The sequence below is a fragment of the Crocodylus porosus genome, unplaced genomic scaffold (assembly GCF_001723895.1).
Source record: "Crocodylus porosus isolate Cpor-Errol unplaced genomic scaffold, CroPor_comp1, whole genome shotgun sequence".
In the NCBI taxonomy this organism is placed as follows: Eukaryota; Metazoa; Chordata; order Crocodylia; family Crocodylidae; genus Crocodylus; species Crocodylus porosus.
The window spans coordinates 54,138,298-54,155,924 of record NW_017728906.1 but is presented as its reverse complement, the minus strand read 5'-3'; the positions used below and the strand labels follow the sequence as shown (position 1 = coordinate 54,155,924).

Below are 17,627 nucleotides of genomic sequence, written 5' to 3'. Positions count from 1 at the left end.
GGTTCGTTGTGTCGTCCCCTTCTCCCAGGCTCGTTGCTGAGGTAAGTTTCTTTTTCCCTGTCACTCTCTTGGAGCTCTGTGACAGGGCAAGCTTGCTGGGAAGATCTGCCAGAGCCCCAAATCAAACAAGCAATGCACATGGTTATTTTTACACAGGTCATATTCTGCATTATTCCCATCACTGGTGATGCTTGCTCCATGCAAAGTTGAGAATGATGCTCACTGTATCAAGTGAATGGACGGATGCCACTTGGAGGTTGGGAAGTCTACAGTGGACACTCTTACTGTGAAGATTTGCACGGTAAAAAATATAGTGTTTTTTAGGGTTGTCCATCAAGGATTTGAGGGCTGTAAACATCTAGGATTGTTGGAGATACTGGTGCAATGTGCACACTCATTCTGTTTTTCCATGCCACTCAGCAAATGAGTGTCAAGTGCCCAGATATGTGCAATAGCCAGACAAAATATTTGACACTGAAGTCAGGGCTATCCAACTTCTAAGGGCTGGGGCCTGCATGCTGAACAATCCACACCAGTGGGGGTCACGCTAGTGTGAGTCTTATTCCATACACCTACACACGCACCATGCACTTGAGAAGTCCCCCTTATCCAGTACTGCACCATGCCACAGGCTTCCCCAATGCCATGGGCTGAATTGCCCCACCCGCTGGAGTGGGAGCAAAAAGTTAAAACCATTCTGGAGGAAGATGAGACTACAAACCATGGGTGTAGTAGCAGTCAGAGTGGCTGGGTAAGAGCCCTGGGGAGCAGGCTGCATGTGGTTTTTGGGCTGCCACTTGGATCATCCTGCTAAAACAATGGGAAGGAAAGTCTTTTAGCATTACTACAGTTATTATTAATACCTTAAAATTATGCAATTCTAAATTAAAACTTGATCAAGATCACCACCAAAATTAAAATATATTTCTCTTGTGCATGTTATCTAGTCTGGTAGTTGCTAATGCAGGTTACAGTTAAACTGAGAAATGCACCCTCTTGCTATAGCCAGGTCAGGCACACCCAAAGGAGATGCAGTTGCAATGTTACCTGATTCCAAAAAACAAAATAATGTTCAACTAACAAAATGTCTGCTGTGTTCATAAGGCATATGGTAAGTATTATGCTTAGAGTGCTGTTTGTAAGAAGCAGTATCTGTTCCTGAATGAAGGTGGAACCCTTTTGAGCAAATACACTTATATGCATCCAACCTTGCAATTCACTTTCTAGTAATTTACATATCACTGAAACTCAGTCTTTTGATGCTAGGAGAGAGCAAAAAACAAACAAAAGGAGAGAAAGGATATAAACAAGGGAAAATCAAACTTGTTTAAAAATCTGACTATTTTTTGTTGAAAACTTTTTGCATTAGTCACTCATTTCTTGAGTGCTCCATAAACTACTTTCATGTCAGGTTCAAGGGGTCCAGCATATTCATATTCTTCTGGGAGAGTTTCAAGACAACATCAAGGATTTTTAGAGGTGTCTATTGTTAATGGATGTTGTGCGTATAACTCTTTCACACTGCCATAAAAACGTATTTCTTGGATAGAAAATAGCATCTTTTCTATTTGGAAATTGGATTTGATCTTTGAAGTAGCTGGAACAGTTACAAGGCAAAGGTTACTTTTTCCTCCGAATCCCAGCATAATAGCATTATAGTAAGTTGCTATAGCAACAAGATGTGTGGCCCTGTGCATAAGCAGGGCCACCCATGAAAAGTTTTAGACATTTACAATTTTAACGACTTACTTCTGAAATTAATTTTGTTACCCCAGAAGGCAAATATACATGTTAGCTTGAAGTAACAACTTTATTGTAGCATATATTTCACTTTCATAAAACAATCTGTGTATGAAATTACATGATGATTTTGAATAGAAAAACAAAAGACAAAAATTAAGCTCTAAGGAATCACTAAAGCAAAAATATGTGGTAGGTGTTTATTATTTGTGTTACAGTAGTAACCAAACTACATTCTGATGTAGCTGATATATTTTACTCCATCATACCTGAGACTTTATACATTCATGGTAGAAAGCAGTTCCTAACACAAAGAACATGTTTATACACATGCTCTGGGAGGGTGCTTTAATTAGAGCAGCTTCAAGATCCACTCTAATTAAAGTGCCCAGAGCATCTCGTGTGTCAGTGTTCCCGTGCTGAAAAATGGCTGTGAGGGCACTTAACCAAAGTTTGTCAAACAAGCTTTAGTTAAAGTGCCCTCACCACCATTTTTCAGTGCAGGGACACTAACGTATGAGACGCTGGAGTCTGCTGGAGCACGGTAATTACCACACTCCAGCAGACTCGATTAATTGAGCCTGCTCTGACATGCTGTAATTACAGTGCGTCGGAGCTGCCTTGCTGCTCCTGTGTAGGTGCCTTCCCAGTCTAGAAAACATGACTGCAAGTTGAAAACAAGAGTCTTTTTTTATAAAAGTACATGCAGTGTGATCTGAGATGTATATGGCAATAACCATAACAAGATAAATTATTACAAATGCACAATAGAATTAGGAGGAAATAAGAACAGGCCCTATCAGTGAATACTGCTTACTGTCTATGTGTGCCACGGATCATATTGAGCAGGATATGTTACACTCCTCAAGCAGTTAGATGAATTCCTCCCAGTAACTTCAGTGGGCTTTGGGTCCTGCTCTTAGATTGTAATTTACAAATACCATTATTTGCCCCCTCACTTTCTCAAACCACTTATAAAAATATCCATTAAATAAGAAAATATAGGAAAACAAGAACATATTTATAAGATAATATTTTGTAAAAATGTATCTATATGCACTAAATAGCCCCAAAAGAATGTATTGTCTATGACAGTTACTGAAAATTGTTTTAGCTCAAGTTGTAAAATCCTGTGTTGTTAAAGTCATGGGTTTGAGTCCCCAGGCAGCAAGTATGATGCTTGTATGTGACCACTGAATGCTATTACTTCACTGTAAATTCTTAACCTTTCCCTATTGTCTTTAAGGGTTCAGATCAGTTCAGAGAACAAACATAGGTCCTTGTTAGACCTTATGCTCTAAGCCAAACAAATATTAATAAGCTTAGTGTTGTTCAGCTTAGTGGAGCAGTCGCACAGTAAGATGAAAAACCTGCTCTGACTGTCCTGCACCTGCACAGCTGTGACTTGCAACTAGAGGCTTGGTGAGCAGTGGCAGGACTAGAAGCAGGATGTGCTCAATTCTCCCACCAGGCAGGGAGCAGGCCCACCACTGTGTCAGTTGGAGGGAGACCAGAGAGACCTGGGGAAGCAGCTTCTCTGGGGCTCTCTGGTCTCACTGAAACTGACACCGTGGCTCTGTACTAAAAGCAGAGCTGTTGGGCTTAAGCCCTGGCAGCCCTGTTCTCAGTGCAGAGCTGCTGCAGCTCTACAGTACTACACTGATTCCCCAGGGCTCTCTGGTCTCACTGAGCTGCTTTCCTGGGGCTCTCTGGTCTCTGAGAGCAAGGCTGTCAAGGCCTGGTGGTCCCACTCTCGGTGTGGAGCTGCGGTGTCAGTTTCTGTGAGAGGAGAGAGACATGGGGAAACTGCTTCCCTGGGGCTCTCTGGGCTCTCTGAAACTGACATAGTGGCTGCACGCTGCAAGAGGCCTGGGAGGGCTTAAGCCTGGCAGCCCCACTCTCAATGCAGAGCCACGGTCAGGTTCAGCAAGACCAGAGTTTTGAGGCATTGTCCATTTCAGCTGCAGCCCTGAAGCTCGCTCACTCTAGGGACCTGATCCATTTTTCTCCAGAGCACGGACAGCACTTACCACCCCACATCCCACTGGCTGGGCTGCTGGCTGGCTGGGCAACACCTAAGCTCCACGGGGCCCAATCCTTTTTTCTTCAGAGTTCAGGCAGCGCCTACCCCCTGAGCTCAGGTGGAAGCAGAGCTGGAGCTCAAATGAGAACAGAGCCAGTTTGGGTGGTGGCAGGACGATGGGTGATGGCCACCGGGTGCTCTGAGGCTGTTCATTCCCTCTGCCTGGGCAAAGCACTGTGCCCCAGCATCCTGCTTGCCCTAAGTCAGGCAGGCCATTGCATTCTGGGATACTGGATGACTTCAACTTGGGCAGAATAGCTGTCAGAAGAGGCCACATGGTAATGCAGCAGAAACAAAATTAGGTGAATTGGAGCTATTCTTGCCCTGGAGTAGTGTAACTTTAAGCCACAAAATGAGTGCTTTAAGCCACCTAAAAGCTGTTAGCATGCAGCCAGTCCAGAAATTAAGAGCTCCAGAAGCTGACTAAATTTACCGTGTAACAAGGCCCATACACTGGGAGCAGAAAAGACCTTGGGATTGAATCATAGCGAAGGGGGACTGGAAAGATGGGACAGAAAGATAACAATGAGGTGAATATATATGAGCTAGAGAGTGTAGTTAATCATAGCTGTGACCTGCAGAGAAAGCCAGATGTGCCTGGGAAAGGTGGGCAGAAAGATGGGGTTTACACTGGTATCCATGGTAGAATGTATGATTCTAAGCAGGGTAGAGAAGTTAGAGGCACATAGAAAAGGTTGGTGAATAGAAGTAGTAGAGAAACAGAATACCTTGAAGTCTGAATAAGTATTGAAAAGTTTTCTCATTGTTATCTTTAACATCTGTGATTCACTCAGGGAGTAGACACCATCATTTTGTTAGATGTTAGCAAAGTGCTCAACCAGATGAAAACCTGATCCATGATGAGGGCTCGTCATAGATGCTACCCCAATGCAAATTAGTAATAGTACTTATAAAAAGGTTTAAGTGAAGTGGCAGGTGAAGAATACTTGACTTGTAGAGTGGACAAGTGATATAATATAAAACCTAGCATTCAGGCCATCTTAACACTAGCCGTTTCTGCATTGATGTTGCTATATTGGGAAATATGCAAACTAGGGGTGCTCATTTCAGTGGATAGTTTTCCACTGGCCACTCGTAACAAGCAGTTAATGACCATATCTTTGGCCTTGGTGGTTTCCATATTCCTCTCTCGTGATATCTGCTGGGTAATTTGATCTACGTTGGTCATGATGAGCTCCGAGGCTAGGATCTGATTGAGAGACACACAGTTGACCATGCTGTCCATGATATACTGTTTGTACAGTTCCATGACCTTCTGCTCTAAATAGTCATTCAGCATTGAATTGGAGAGGGGCTGCTGATGTTGCATGATGCTGGCCACTCGCCAGCATGATGAATATCCTTGGACTGGCTTGCGACTAAGGTCATTGGTTGGCATCATCATGGATTCTATGGGTGGGGGAATCTCTGATGACTCCAAGAATGGGCCTATCCCACTGTCACAGGTAAAATCCTTTGTTACTGAACTGATAGGCATTACGTGGCCCCCAGCAATATGCAAATCATTGTAATTTTTGCAAATGCTTTGACAAGAAGAAGGGACAAGATAAGTGTCTATGATGGATCCTCCACATATGTCCTCAACTGGAGAAGTTTGCCTGTCGAATGAATTCTGGGTGGCTTGCCTTACAGAATCTGTCTGTCTTCTGCTGCATTTGCTTCCTTTTGAGCAGCCTGAGGAAATTAACTTGCCAACAGACCACCTCTGAAAGAGGCTTTTGTTCTGTGTCTCATCCATGGAGGCATATGTAAAGCCGCACAGGGAACTCATTTCATGTACTGTTTCCTCTGGGCCTTGCTTGCTGTAGAGCTTAGAACTCATGAAGTCTTCACAAAGGTAGGGGATTCCACAAAGATAACCTTCTGACAGCATTCTTAGGAAGAGAAGAAAAGAGGCATGGAAGACTAAATCAGGTTGTCATGATCAGCATCATCAGCATCCAGAATAAACTGAATAGACATTTGGAACAGAAAACACCAAGGAAAGACAGATAGTTAATCTGACCCTTAAGAAAACATTGATTAATTTCCATCTGCAGGAGTGGATCCAGGGAGGGGTGCAGCAATATGGATAAACCCCCCTTCTGCTGCTGCCACTGCTGCCCCCAACTGATCCAGACATAGGGGGAGACCCAGCACCACTTCTGCTCTGTTCCAGCTACCAGGCCCAACAGGTCGCAATGTGCAGGTTTCTCCTTCCAGTGCCTGCTTACCCTTCCCCCATAGGTGTTCTCCATTGTCCAGGAGCAGGCATTGGAATAAGGAACCTGGGTGCCACTATTACTGTCCTAAGCTGACACAGGCATGGAGGGATGCCCCGGAGCCACTTATACTGCACGCTACAGGGAATGGCTGTGCAGGGAGCTAAGCTCAGCTCGGAACAGCAGCAGCAGTGTGGGGAGTGGCTTCAACCTGGGACAGGAGCAGCTTTGTCAGCAGCAGGTGGGTCCCCCCTCCTCTGCTTCATGGGGGTACTCTTTGCCCAGTTTCCTGGTGTCCCCTTCTGACCTGGGGGCTCCAGCCACACCTCCCCCCTCCACCATTGCTTGAGGGGTAGTGTCCTGCAGCCCCTTAAGTAAATCCTGGATCCACCCATGTCCACTGACAAATATGTTTTTGGTTACATGTAGATGCAAAGATTAGCTTCAGATCATGATGTTGCTATTACTATGCATATTTACCTCCCAAACAAACTGAGTAAATAAAATGTGCCGCCAGACTTCTAGCTGTTTTCTTAAGCAGTACTAAACACAATATCCTCCACCAGGGGAGGCAAGAGAGGAGGAGGAGATGTGGTTTTATTCCGTATAGGTATTTGATGCAGTACTGTGTTTTTAAAATTTTTGTGCATTTTGAAAAAAGTGGATTTCAATATGCCTCCAACAAGGGTGATTTTCTTCCTCTGCAGCTTTTTCCAGGCACATTCAAGCTACACATGTGGTTTATTTCAAAACTTGAAAGCCCAGGTGTCAAGTGCCACTGTCTAAAGACTGCAAACCTCAAATTCATGTTGTCAGTGTAAGTTCTTGCTTCTTCAGGATGAAGAACTGTAATTGTTGGAATTTCTTTGAAATTTAAAAATCACAACCCTGATTGGGGTTGTACAAGTGTCAGCACTTATACTGAAGGTCTGGATTGTGGAAGTGGTCAGTACCCACAGCTCCTGTATATTTCTCTTGGAACCATGGATGTCAGCAGCTCTGAAGTGGGAGCTTTGTTATGTGAAATTAGATGCCTGGAAATGAAGGCACTCACACAGTTGGCTACTTTTGATAATATAGGCCATACAATATAGATACTGAAAACTAGACATATGGTAAATATTGAAACCAGGCACTTGACACCAGTGGAGGAGCCCAGAACTGCAGAACTGGAAGATGCATGCACAGTTAAGGATCAGCAAATGCTCAGCATTCCTGAATTTTGACAATCCCTTTTTGGTATAATTACCATATTCTTAGTATATATTAGTTTTTATAACTTAGAGGCAGGAAAACAATCTATGGCAGGAGTTGGCAGCCTGCAGGCTGAGCCCAGTCTGCAGAGCCTTTGGATCTAGTTCACAGATGTGGAACTTTGGTGGCATTCAGTGACAGGGGTCACCTGTCAGTGCTCTCGCTACAGTGCCACAAGAAATGCTTTTCCCATTAGGCTGGGGAGACCAGCAGCAGAAGGGTCTTAGCTCCTCCTACCCATTAGTCCACTTCTGACCTGGGATGGGTAATGCAGGCCTTCAGCTGGGAAAGGTTGCCTTCCCCTGCTCTATTGTCTGACACAAGTCCCACATGGTCCAGCAAACAGGAAGTAGAATTTAGCAATCGGATTTCATGTGTCTAGATCACATCTATAGTATAAGTATACTAGCCGATAGATGAAGAATGACATAGTCTTATTTTAATAGCAAGTAATAGTCTTCATTTAATTTTTAATCCAGCTATATAATGTAATTAAAATGGATATTGTCTACCTGGATATGAATGTATTTTACAGATACATTTCAGTTTACCTGTCTGTTCCAGAACACCAGATGTCAGAACACTTTAGTAACTGGAAAATGTTTATACAAAACGTAGAGCAAAGTAATATCACTGTGTAGCACATGACATACCACACATACCAGCTTTGTAGCTGTAGTTTGGTGAGTATTAAAGGACTTTCACTTCTTCTAAGAAACATTCATGTGTTCCACCCTCTACTGCAAAAATGTTCCAAGAAATACTAGGCCAAGTCATGGTTCTGCCCTCATCTGACTAGGTAGCCTTACTTATGAATTGCAAGAGAGAGATGAAATAATAACAGATGAGATGAAGACTCTTCAGAACAAAGATCTTCTTCATTATGAAATAGGGGGATGGGAGAAAACGATTCTCCCCCAGTTCCCCTCAGAAGTAATGTGCGTAAATATGTACTTAACATATATCTGCTGTATATGGGAACAGAACTAGACATGATAGCCCCAAACTGCAGCAGAGAAAATTGAAGTTGGAGATTAAAAAGAACTTTCTTACTACAAGGGTGGTCAAACATTGGAACAAGCTACCCGCAGAAAAGTTCCATTCCCGGAAATTTTCAGGAGCAGGTTCCACAGACACTTGGCTGGAAAGGTTTAGTTAGGGTCTGATCCTCTCTTGAGAAGGGGGCCCAACTAGATGACCTTGTGAAGTCTCTTCCTGCCCTGCTTTCCTATGATTCTGGTTTGTCTCCCTGCAGAAGCTCAATGGGATGTACCACAGCCCTGATCCTAGTTAGCAAAACACAAAGAAGCTTGGACTGAAGCTAATGCATAGTCCTAGAGGGCAGAGGTCTTTCTCGTATGAGGACAGCTTGCCTATCCCCATAGTAGTTTTTGGCCTCACTTCCCTGGAACAAATGTAAAAAAATCACAACTGTGCTTGACTGCCTTTTGTACCAGTACTACTGGTTTACTTTATTTGTTGGTCACACTGGAGAGCCATGAAACTCTTTTGGCAGAATGTAATAAATTCTGCTGCTCTTATCCTATAAGGAGCTGCCAGAATGTCTCTCCTACACTCTTAATAGGAAAGGGGGGGATTTAGCAGTAATTTAGGTCAGGATGAACATGGAATTATTACAATACTGATTCCCATATTTATTTTTCATGCAAATTTTAAGAAACAAGAAATATATAACACATGATCCACCCAGATTCTATTTACTATGCCCAAATTCAGCTCTGTTTCTGTAATGTGTACACTCACTACTGTTTCCTACTGCCAGATGTACCATGCTTTTATCATAAGGTGGTATATTAGGGAACTGAAACTGAAACTGTTAGTTTCATTTCTTTGGGCCACATTTTACAGTATTTATTTTCAGACTCTATCATACCCTCCATAAATAGGGAGGGAAATAAACCCACTTGAGCCATGAAACTCAACAATTTCAGACTTTTAAACTAGTCGGAAAAGTCTAGTTGACTAAATAAGGTCTGTAACAGGTCCATTAAGTACTTACTCTCGAAAGAGGAACTCAGCACTTTGGATCCTAAGTGGACATAGGCACCTAACACATCCCCTAGTCAGGCACTAGAGACATCAAATGCCAGAGACAGCTGGGTGTTTAAACCTCACAGTTTTTCCTATTAACTAGCTCCAGGATCTCTAAATCAGCCTCTGTAGTACTCTAGCTCCCCGCTTGATTACATATGGAGTCAAGGTGCCTAGACATGTTTCTTTGAATCACTTTCATGAAGTCAGGCAGCAGATTTTTAGGTTTTTTAATTTTGCTCCTATTTATAGACACAGAAATCTGGAGCATTTACTTAAAGCCCAGTGCCTTCTGTTCCCTATCATATCAATCCCTTCACAGCCAGCTTCCATATCCTCACTACTGACAGTTGGCTACCCAGAGAGGATTTGCACTCACAAAGGATCAGTAGTAATTCCTACAGGTATTTCTCATTTGGTAAGTGGAAGAGTGGTGATTCCCAGTTCCACAGTCTGCAAATCCAGCTCTTTTCTCTCCTATACCTTACACAGATCACAGAGTCCCAAATACATAGTGGGCATGTCTACATGTTCGTTAAGGCGTCTTGGATACTGCACATTTTGTTTAGTACTTGCTTAATCAAGTACTAACTAAATGCACAGTAACTAGAGTTACTGCACAGTGGCTCTGGTGCGTGGTTTGTGATTTTACTGTGCATTGGCCTAATAACAGTAGGCATTAGCACAGTATTTAAATGCCATGCTAGTGAGCAGTGTTATTAGGCTAATGTGCAGTAAGCGTCTCATGTAGACGCACACAGTCACTCCCATACAGCTGGAAGCTTTCGGGTAAAGATCAAGCCCTTTTGCTCTCTCTGTTCTCTGTGGCATGGGAGGCAGAGGGAGCAGCTGCTCTAGCTTATAGTCTTTACTCTCAGTCATTTTGTTTCAGAAAAGGATTCAGGGTGTTTCTTCTGAACTTTTTTCTTGTGTGCTTGTGATTGATTGCATTCTTTAGGAACAGTAGCATAGATTGCACTGGGACCGAATAAAGAAGAGCATTGCCCAGTACAAGCTCTTTATTACTTTTATCTTATCTTTATTTAAAAATAGCTTATGTCTTAACCTAAATAGTTTTAAAACTGTGCTACATGATATTTGGAGTTCATTTTCATATACATCATCTCTACCATGTACTTCTAGCTGGCTTCCAGAAATAATGGATGCAAGCCATCCCTTCTCCTGACACGGAGAGGTGAAAATCCTCTCTGGCACTTCCCACCAGCACTCAATGAAGCTCTTCCATGAGATTGAGGTTCTGCGCACAGACCTAAGTCTTACCTTGTGGAGAATTTGTACGAAGGTTATACTGACAGGTACTCTTATTACTGAGCCTTTAAGCACCGTGAAACCCTCACTTCATCTTCCAAACTTGAGGGGCTGTGGCTAACGTGTCATCTCTGATGCACCGCAGCTCCAGTGTGGCCTTATTAAAGGTAACCACTTTGAGGCTTTGTGGACCCTGGAAAGAGGATGGAGGCATACAATTTCTCTGCAGATAGACTTGTCTAATGCAGATTCCCCAAGATCCACATCTTTAGAGATTGAACTACATGCCTCTCTGCAGGGCCGGATTAAACCTTTAGTGGGCCCTAGGCAAACAAACTCGTGGACCCTTACTTAATACTGTATATTTATATTACCTTTTTTCACTCAGTAATTACAATATGTAAAATAAGCACAACTGGGCCCCTTCTTCACTTGGGACCCTAGGGATGTGCCTAGTTTGCCTATGTGTTAATCAGACCCTGCCTCTCTGGTGTTTTGAGCAGTTCCACTGCCCCAGCGTATATTATACAGATTCTCTATGAGGAACTTCTGCAAGTTTCCAGTCTCCTATATTGTTCTCTTTCCAATTTGATCTACATTTTGGGTGAAAAGTTCTAAACAAGTTGACAGGATTACCTGGGCCATCCATTCTAGTGTGCATTTTGCAAGACCTGGAAAGATTCTCAAGAAATCTGCAGTTAAATATTTACAAGAATTTACCTCACCTAACTCTTTGGAGTTCATTATCTCCTCTAATTCCCTGATGTGACCTTGGTCTCTGGACTGGGCGCTGTCCCCAGATGATTATTAAATGCAAAGTATGTAAAAGTCATAGGAGACAGGGGTTAAAACTCAGAAGCCCTCCCTTTTCAGGGCATTCAGAACTCACTAAGCTATATTCCTTCTGGCTTGTTCATTTCCTCCTGGCCCCTTATAGCTTCACTTCCTGGCTGCCCCAAGGACAAAATTCAAGAGGAAGCCTGGAAAGTACCTGCCATGGTATTTAGAGCACTTTGCTGGTAAGTGGGAGATACTGGTTCAAAAGCCCTCTGGGTGAGTTGGGCCTAGAAACCAGATGTCCCACTCCCTGTGTAAATACCCTAGCTTCTTCTAGGGTAGAAGGGCTACCATACTCCATATTATATGGAGTAAGTTAATGCATAAAGGACAGATTTCCTCCCTAATATCTTCCCATATGCATATAGTATTGTCTATTTTGCACAGGAAAACACATGCAGGTTTTATAGGTACAGTGAAGGCAAGCAGTTTTAGGAATGTAACCTTATAAATAAAGCTCCTTCATCTCTCCTTATGTCTATTATCATCCAATTCTAGCACAACTTTTATAGTTTCTTGTGTTTCCTAAACTCTGGAAACCTGAATTGCACTCACTTGCCCTGTTTGGTCATTGCCAGGCACTTTGTTTGGTGATTCACACTAGTGCAAAATATTTATAACACTGCCATTTTGATCCAGTATCCTACTAGTCTGTCATACCTGTGCATACATGTAAGTGACTACACAAAAAGTTAAAGCAATGAAGTTTCAGACCCTGTAGTTCTAAATGTGACCAGAATAGAATGGTATAGTCTCTTTTCTGTACAGTGTCTATAGGGTAATTAATATCTCTGCTGATTAAATCTTACCCTTATGAATTTGGCTGCGTAGGTTTTAGTGAACTATCACAATGTGGATATATTTTTATTATTTTTCATTTAAAGCAAGAGAAGGGAGAATGGAATTCTATGTTCTGTCATTGAATGTTATATTTTATAGGAGTTGGGGGAATGAATAGGAAAGAAGGAAGAAAGTACTAAACACTGATAGGCAAAGCAATTACTATTCTACTGGGGGTGAGGGAGGAGAGTGAATGAACCTGACAATTAAGTGAAATGGTAGGTTATGTCTATATTTACTTCCTATAGAGTATGCAAGTGTGTACCAGCTTTATGAATGTAACCTCTGAATTTGACCTGATCCTGACAAATGCAAGGATTAAGATTCTATTTATTTGTAAGCAAAATGTGGTGGGGGAGAGGGGAAGGCAGTTACTTAGATATGGTACATTTCTATTTTTGGAGGGAAAAAAACCAGAAAACCTGCAAATACAGTACTCTAGCTCTAATATTATAATACATATGCATACATGCACAATTCAGTGAGAAAAAAAATATGACTACCATAAAAGTAGCACATTCACTTGAAAAGTATTCCCTAATGTAAATAATGACTTTACCATTTGAATTGAGTTAGTGCCAGGGGCACTAGTGATCGGCTAGGACCTCAGGATCACAGACGAACCATGTCTGTGCATATCTTGAAGCCTTGTTATAAATCAAGTACAACGGATCTTTGCTATTACAGAGGTTAAACTGCAATGGTATTTGGAAGGTTTTGCAGGTAGCAATTCAGAAAGTAAAATCCTTGCAAACATGCACTGCCTTCATCAAAGGTTATGTGGATTTTATGAGCATAAGTTCTGAGCAGACAACAAGCCAAACCAAGTGGATGCGCAAGAAAGACAGTTGTACTTTGTATAGCATATACCAGTTCTTACCTCAAAGAGCTGCAGCAACTCACCACGTAGAAAAAATAGTACTGTTCTTCCCGTCAATTTAAAAGTTTCTCCAAGCCCATGTAATTTAGTACAGCAATTCACTTCCAGGTGACTCTTTTTAGACTGCAAAGATGGCATGTGCTTTGTTTCTTACCCTCCATACCGTAAAGAAATAGCAAGGAAGTCCCTGGAAGCACGGTGTGCTTTATAACTGACTTACTAGAACCACACCATGTTAGACACTCTTCCTCTTTTTTTAGGCTGAAATGAAACTTTGTTGTGAAACTGAATGCTGTTAAAGTACCTTGTTGCAGCACACTACCCTCAGCCCATGCTGTCAGCCTTTGTTCCATTAAAGACTGTAAAGAGAAATGTTAATTAAATGAAAAAAATACGGTAATATGAGGGAATATGGTCATCTAAATTAATGTCTTACCCCAATTTCACTCAATGTATGTAATTTTCCATTTAAACAGACATAATAAGTCATGAATAGGAATTAATTTCTTAGTGGGCTTATTTGGCTTTATTTCAGTGTAATCCTCGTTACTTTCTACCAAATTGTATAGCACAGGATTCTACTAGTTGATCTAATTTGGCCTTACAAGACTTGGTAGAAACTAGCTGGAAAGGAATTATTAGATTGCCAAACTAAAAAAAAAAAGAATTGCAAACTATTTTTTCTCTGTCCTTTACTCTTTTAACTAAATCCTATCTTGCTACTTTTCTTTAAGGATGTCCGCAGATTTTTTTAATAAAGCATAAATCCTTAACTGCTAACCATCCAAGATATATGCACTACCTGCAGTATGATTTAGCTACGAAAGTCATTTACAACCATTAGAATCAATCAAAAAGACAGATAGCCATGCTATCTTTTTGTCCTAGGGGGAGGACAACCTTTCTTATCCTTTCAAAAGATGATGCAAATAACAGCTTCTTAAACACTCTTTCAGATACACTTCTGAATCTGCTGCAGAAAATCTTACTGTTCACCTTGGCTTACTATAAACAATAGACTTTGGCATTTAGTATGTAACCAGTACACAGAAAAATAAGACAGTACTATTGAATTATTTTTATGAGGCACTGGTGGCTATTTGTAACTTGTCCACAAAGGGGTCCAGTGCTGTGACAGAATAGTGACAGCTGCTGAATAAGGATTGAAGTCTTCATTATATTGTATTATATGCACATCCTTTACGTTTTTATTTATTAATTAAACCCTTCCTTATACTGTCTCAGAAGCCAGTTTCTTTTCTTTTTACTTCATTCAGATTTGAGTAACACTAATATATAAAGGCCTATTTACCTCAGTATTGAAAATTCATTTCTGACATTCTGGCATTGGACCTTTCCACTGCTCTTCCTTAACTCATCACAGTTGGATTAAATAATATTGCATCTGCTCAGGTGCTATACCAGTTCCAACAGGGCTCAAAACCTATTAGTAGGGTAAGATTGGCAACCTGCATTGAATTTCAAGAGGCATCTTTACCTCCGGAAGTCCCTCCTGTGGGAGCTAATTCACAATGGCAACAGATACCTGTTGGCACTTTGTGCATTTATGTAGGTTGTTCCTGCTGTCTCACCAATACTAGATATTTAGTAGGCCAAATTCAAGCCTGCTGTAATTAACCCTGCTGGAGTCAATGACAGTATTTCTGACCTGCATGGGGTGAACTTGGCTTTGTATATGGAACAGGGCATCTCTGTTTGCGTACCAAGAGGTCAAACTGGGTGATATTGTGAAATTTCTTTTCAGATAAATGAGAGGTTATAGATGCATTCTGTCAATTATCTTTTCTTGGATAACTACCTGAGAGGGGAGAAGATACTAACATTTCCTTGCACGAATTATAACAAATTCTCTGCTTCGCAATTTTATGTTCCCTTGCTTTACCTGTGCTAGGTTAAGGTACTCTTGGGGTTTGGGGCAATATGCCTTGCTGTTGTGTGACAAGATTGCTTGTATAGTTATAGAAATAGGTTAAGTGAGCACCTGTATGGAATAGTTTAGTCAGGAATGAACCTTCCTTGAGCAGGGGGTTGGCCTGGATGACCTCATGAGTTCCATTCCAGCCTTTTTTCCCCCTGTTTCTACATCAGTCATTTCACGTGTTGCATTTTTTGAGATCCTTTCTCACAGCCTTCATACCTGTTGAACTGCTGGGTATCACTTTCTTTTCAATAGTTCTACAAAGCTCCCTTTTGTGTCTTACCTTTTGTGTCTCTGCCAGTGCCCCCTTTCCCTGGTTGAGGTCCCTTCCCCCTGGTTTCCTTGTTCCGTGGTTCTGATTTTACTCCTGCTACTTCCTTCCACTTCATCCCTGTATGTCTTCTGCCTGTTTCCCAGTGGTGACTCCAGAGGGAAACTCACAGGCAGGGGAGTTGAGGTGACTTAAGAGTCCAGTCCTTGAGCTACATATCCATCCACAGAAGCTGCAAGTCTTTCCTTGGGGGAAGAGTAGCCTGTAGGCTGGACTTTCTCTCCCTTTCCTTCCACTGCTCCCTTTTCTCTGCTTTGAGGGCAAGATGCTTTACCTTGAAATGGGCAGCCACTTGGTTAAGGTTGCACTGCCGTTGGAGTCAGTTGGTTGCCAGCTCCTCCAAGATCTTGATGTCCACATCTGTTTTCTTGAGGTATGCCTTCAGTATGTCCTTATAGCATTTCCTCTGGCCACTGAAAGATCTCTAGCCATACCTAAGCTGGGTGCTAAGTATTTGTTTGGGGAGTTGAGAGTCAGGCATCTGCACACAATGTCTGGTCCAGTGAAGCTGGTACTTGAGGATCTCCAATTCAATGATGGTAACATTGGCTTCAGCAAAGATGCTGGCATCATTCATGTTGCCTCTCTAGGCTTTTGAGATAATGATGGTAGGTCACTCATTTTTCATATCCATAGATGAGGGTAGGGATTATGACTACATTATAGACCTAGATCTTGTGTCTTTCTGAACATTGTGATTAATAAAGACATGCTGAAACAATTTTCCAAAGGAGGCCTTGCACAGCAGATCCTGTGCTGGATCTCTTCATCAAAGTTCACTATCTGAGGTGGCTATTGAGGCTCAACTACCTCCAAAATATCAAGACGTTCTTGTTCATCCTAATGTAGCAATAAGAGAAAAGACAATTTTAGTACTATAATTTTTTTGTAGAGGAGACTGAACATTAGGCCTGTGCAAATAGGGAAGTATTTGATTTTGATTCAGGTCTGGCCGATTCAGAGGACAGTGATTCAATTTGGCAATTTGGATCACTGTTCTGAATTGATTCAGCTGAATCAGCTTCAGAAGATTTTCGCTGATTTGGAGAGATTCAGTGATTCAGATCAGCCAGGGAGAGATGGGTACAGCCGGGTGGCTGCAAGTTCTCCCACAGCTCCTCTGGCTGTGCCTGCCTTTCCCTGGGCAGGGGGAGCCATGGGAGAAGCCCCCATGGCTGCCCTGCCTGGCCCCATCCCCTGCCTGGCCCAGCCTCCCAACACTTTAAAAAAACCCAAAAAAACGCCCTGCACTCACTGGCTGTGCCAGGGGCTGTTTGGGGCTCTGGGGCCTCCTGGCAGAGCCCCCCCACACAGCCCCAGCTCCCTGATCACCCCACCGCCCAGCCCTGCTCAGCCCCAGCAGTCCGGGAATAAAAAAAGCCAAACAAAAAAACCACACTTGCCAACAGTAGCAAGAGGTGTGGGGGCTCTGGGGCCATGTTGCAGAGCCCCCCCACACAGCCTCCACTTCCCGATTTCCCCCCACCACCCAGCCCCACTCCTGATGGCTGCTCCGACCTGCCCCCAGCATGCCAGCAATTTAAAAAAAAAAAAGCCCTGCCCTCACCAGCTCTGGCAGCAGCTACTGGGGTCTCTGGGCACTCATAGCAGAGTCCCCCCATGCAGCACAGGGAAGTGGGATTCACCCCCCCACCTGGCACCCACGCAACATCTGACACATCATGTGGGTGCAGCATGGCTTGGCAGGGTGCTGCACAGTGTCTGGGAACTGAGGCTACTGGGACTGAGTGGTACCTGGCTCCAGCTGACACGTGGACCCACTGCAGCTCCCAGACAGCATGCAGTGCCCTAGTGAGCCATGATGCACCTGCACCATTGGGCAGCTGCTGCACGGGTACCAAGCAGGGGCAAGGGCGATCCCTGCTGCTCCCACCGCCCTGCATTGCACGGGGGGGCTCTGCTATGAGCCCCCAGAAGTCCCAATCACCACTGCCAGAGCTGCTGAGTGCAGGGCTTTTTTCATTTTTTTTAAAGTGCCGGGAGGCTGGGGCTGGGTGGGGGCTGGGGTCGGGCAGGGCAGCCATGGGGGCTTCTCCTGTGGCTCCCCCTACCCAGGGAGAGACAGGCACAGCCGGAGGAGCTGCGGGAGAACCTGCAGCTGCCGGCCTGTGTCTACACCTCTCCCCGGCTGATCTGAATCTCCGAATGAGTGCTAAATC

General features: G+C 43.1%; 2 protein-coding genes across 2 annotated transcripts in view; one reads left to right on the top strand and one right to left on the bottom strand.

Annotated features, from left to right (window-relative positions):
* Nucleotides 1–231: 231 nt before the first annotated feature.
* Nucleotides 232–17,627, top strand: part of GK (glycerol kinase) — a 103,248-nt gene continuing 85,852 nt past the window's right edge. Inside the window, exon 1 of the mRNA XM_019529146.1 lies at nucleotides 232–301. The gene's annotated coding sequence lies outside the window, so the exon portion shown is untranslated. The remainder of the gene's footprint in view (nucleotides 302–17,627) is intronic.
* On the bottom strand, nucleotides 3,145–13,338 carry CUNHXorf21 (chromosome unknown CXorf21 homolog). Its single transcript, XM_019528461.1, has 3 exons — nucleotides 13,332–13,338; nucleotides 13,178–13,223; nucleotides 3,145–5,718 (listed from the first exon to the last, which is right to left on the bottom strand). The coding sequence occupies exons 1-3, from the start codon at nucleotides 13,336–13,338 to the stop codon at nucleotides 4,815–4,817; spliced, it is 957 nt and encodes a 318-aa protein (XP_019384006.1). The 3' UTR covers nucleotides 3,145–4,814.

Bases quoted from the DNA above. Each gene is read 5' to 3' on its own strand.
- CUNHXorf21 (XM_019528461.1), bottom strand. The intron at 5,719-13,177 runs GTAAGAACTGGT...TCTCTTCCTAAG, and splicing joins AGTTGCTGCAGCTCTTTGAG to AATGCTGTCAGAAGGTTATC.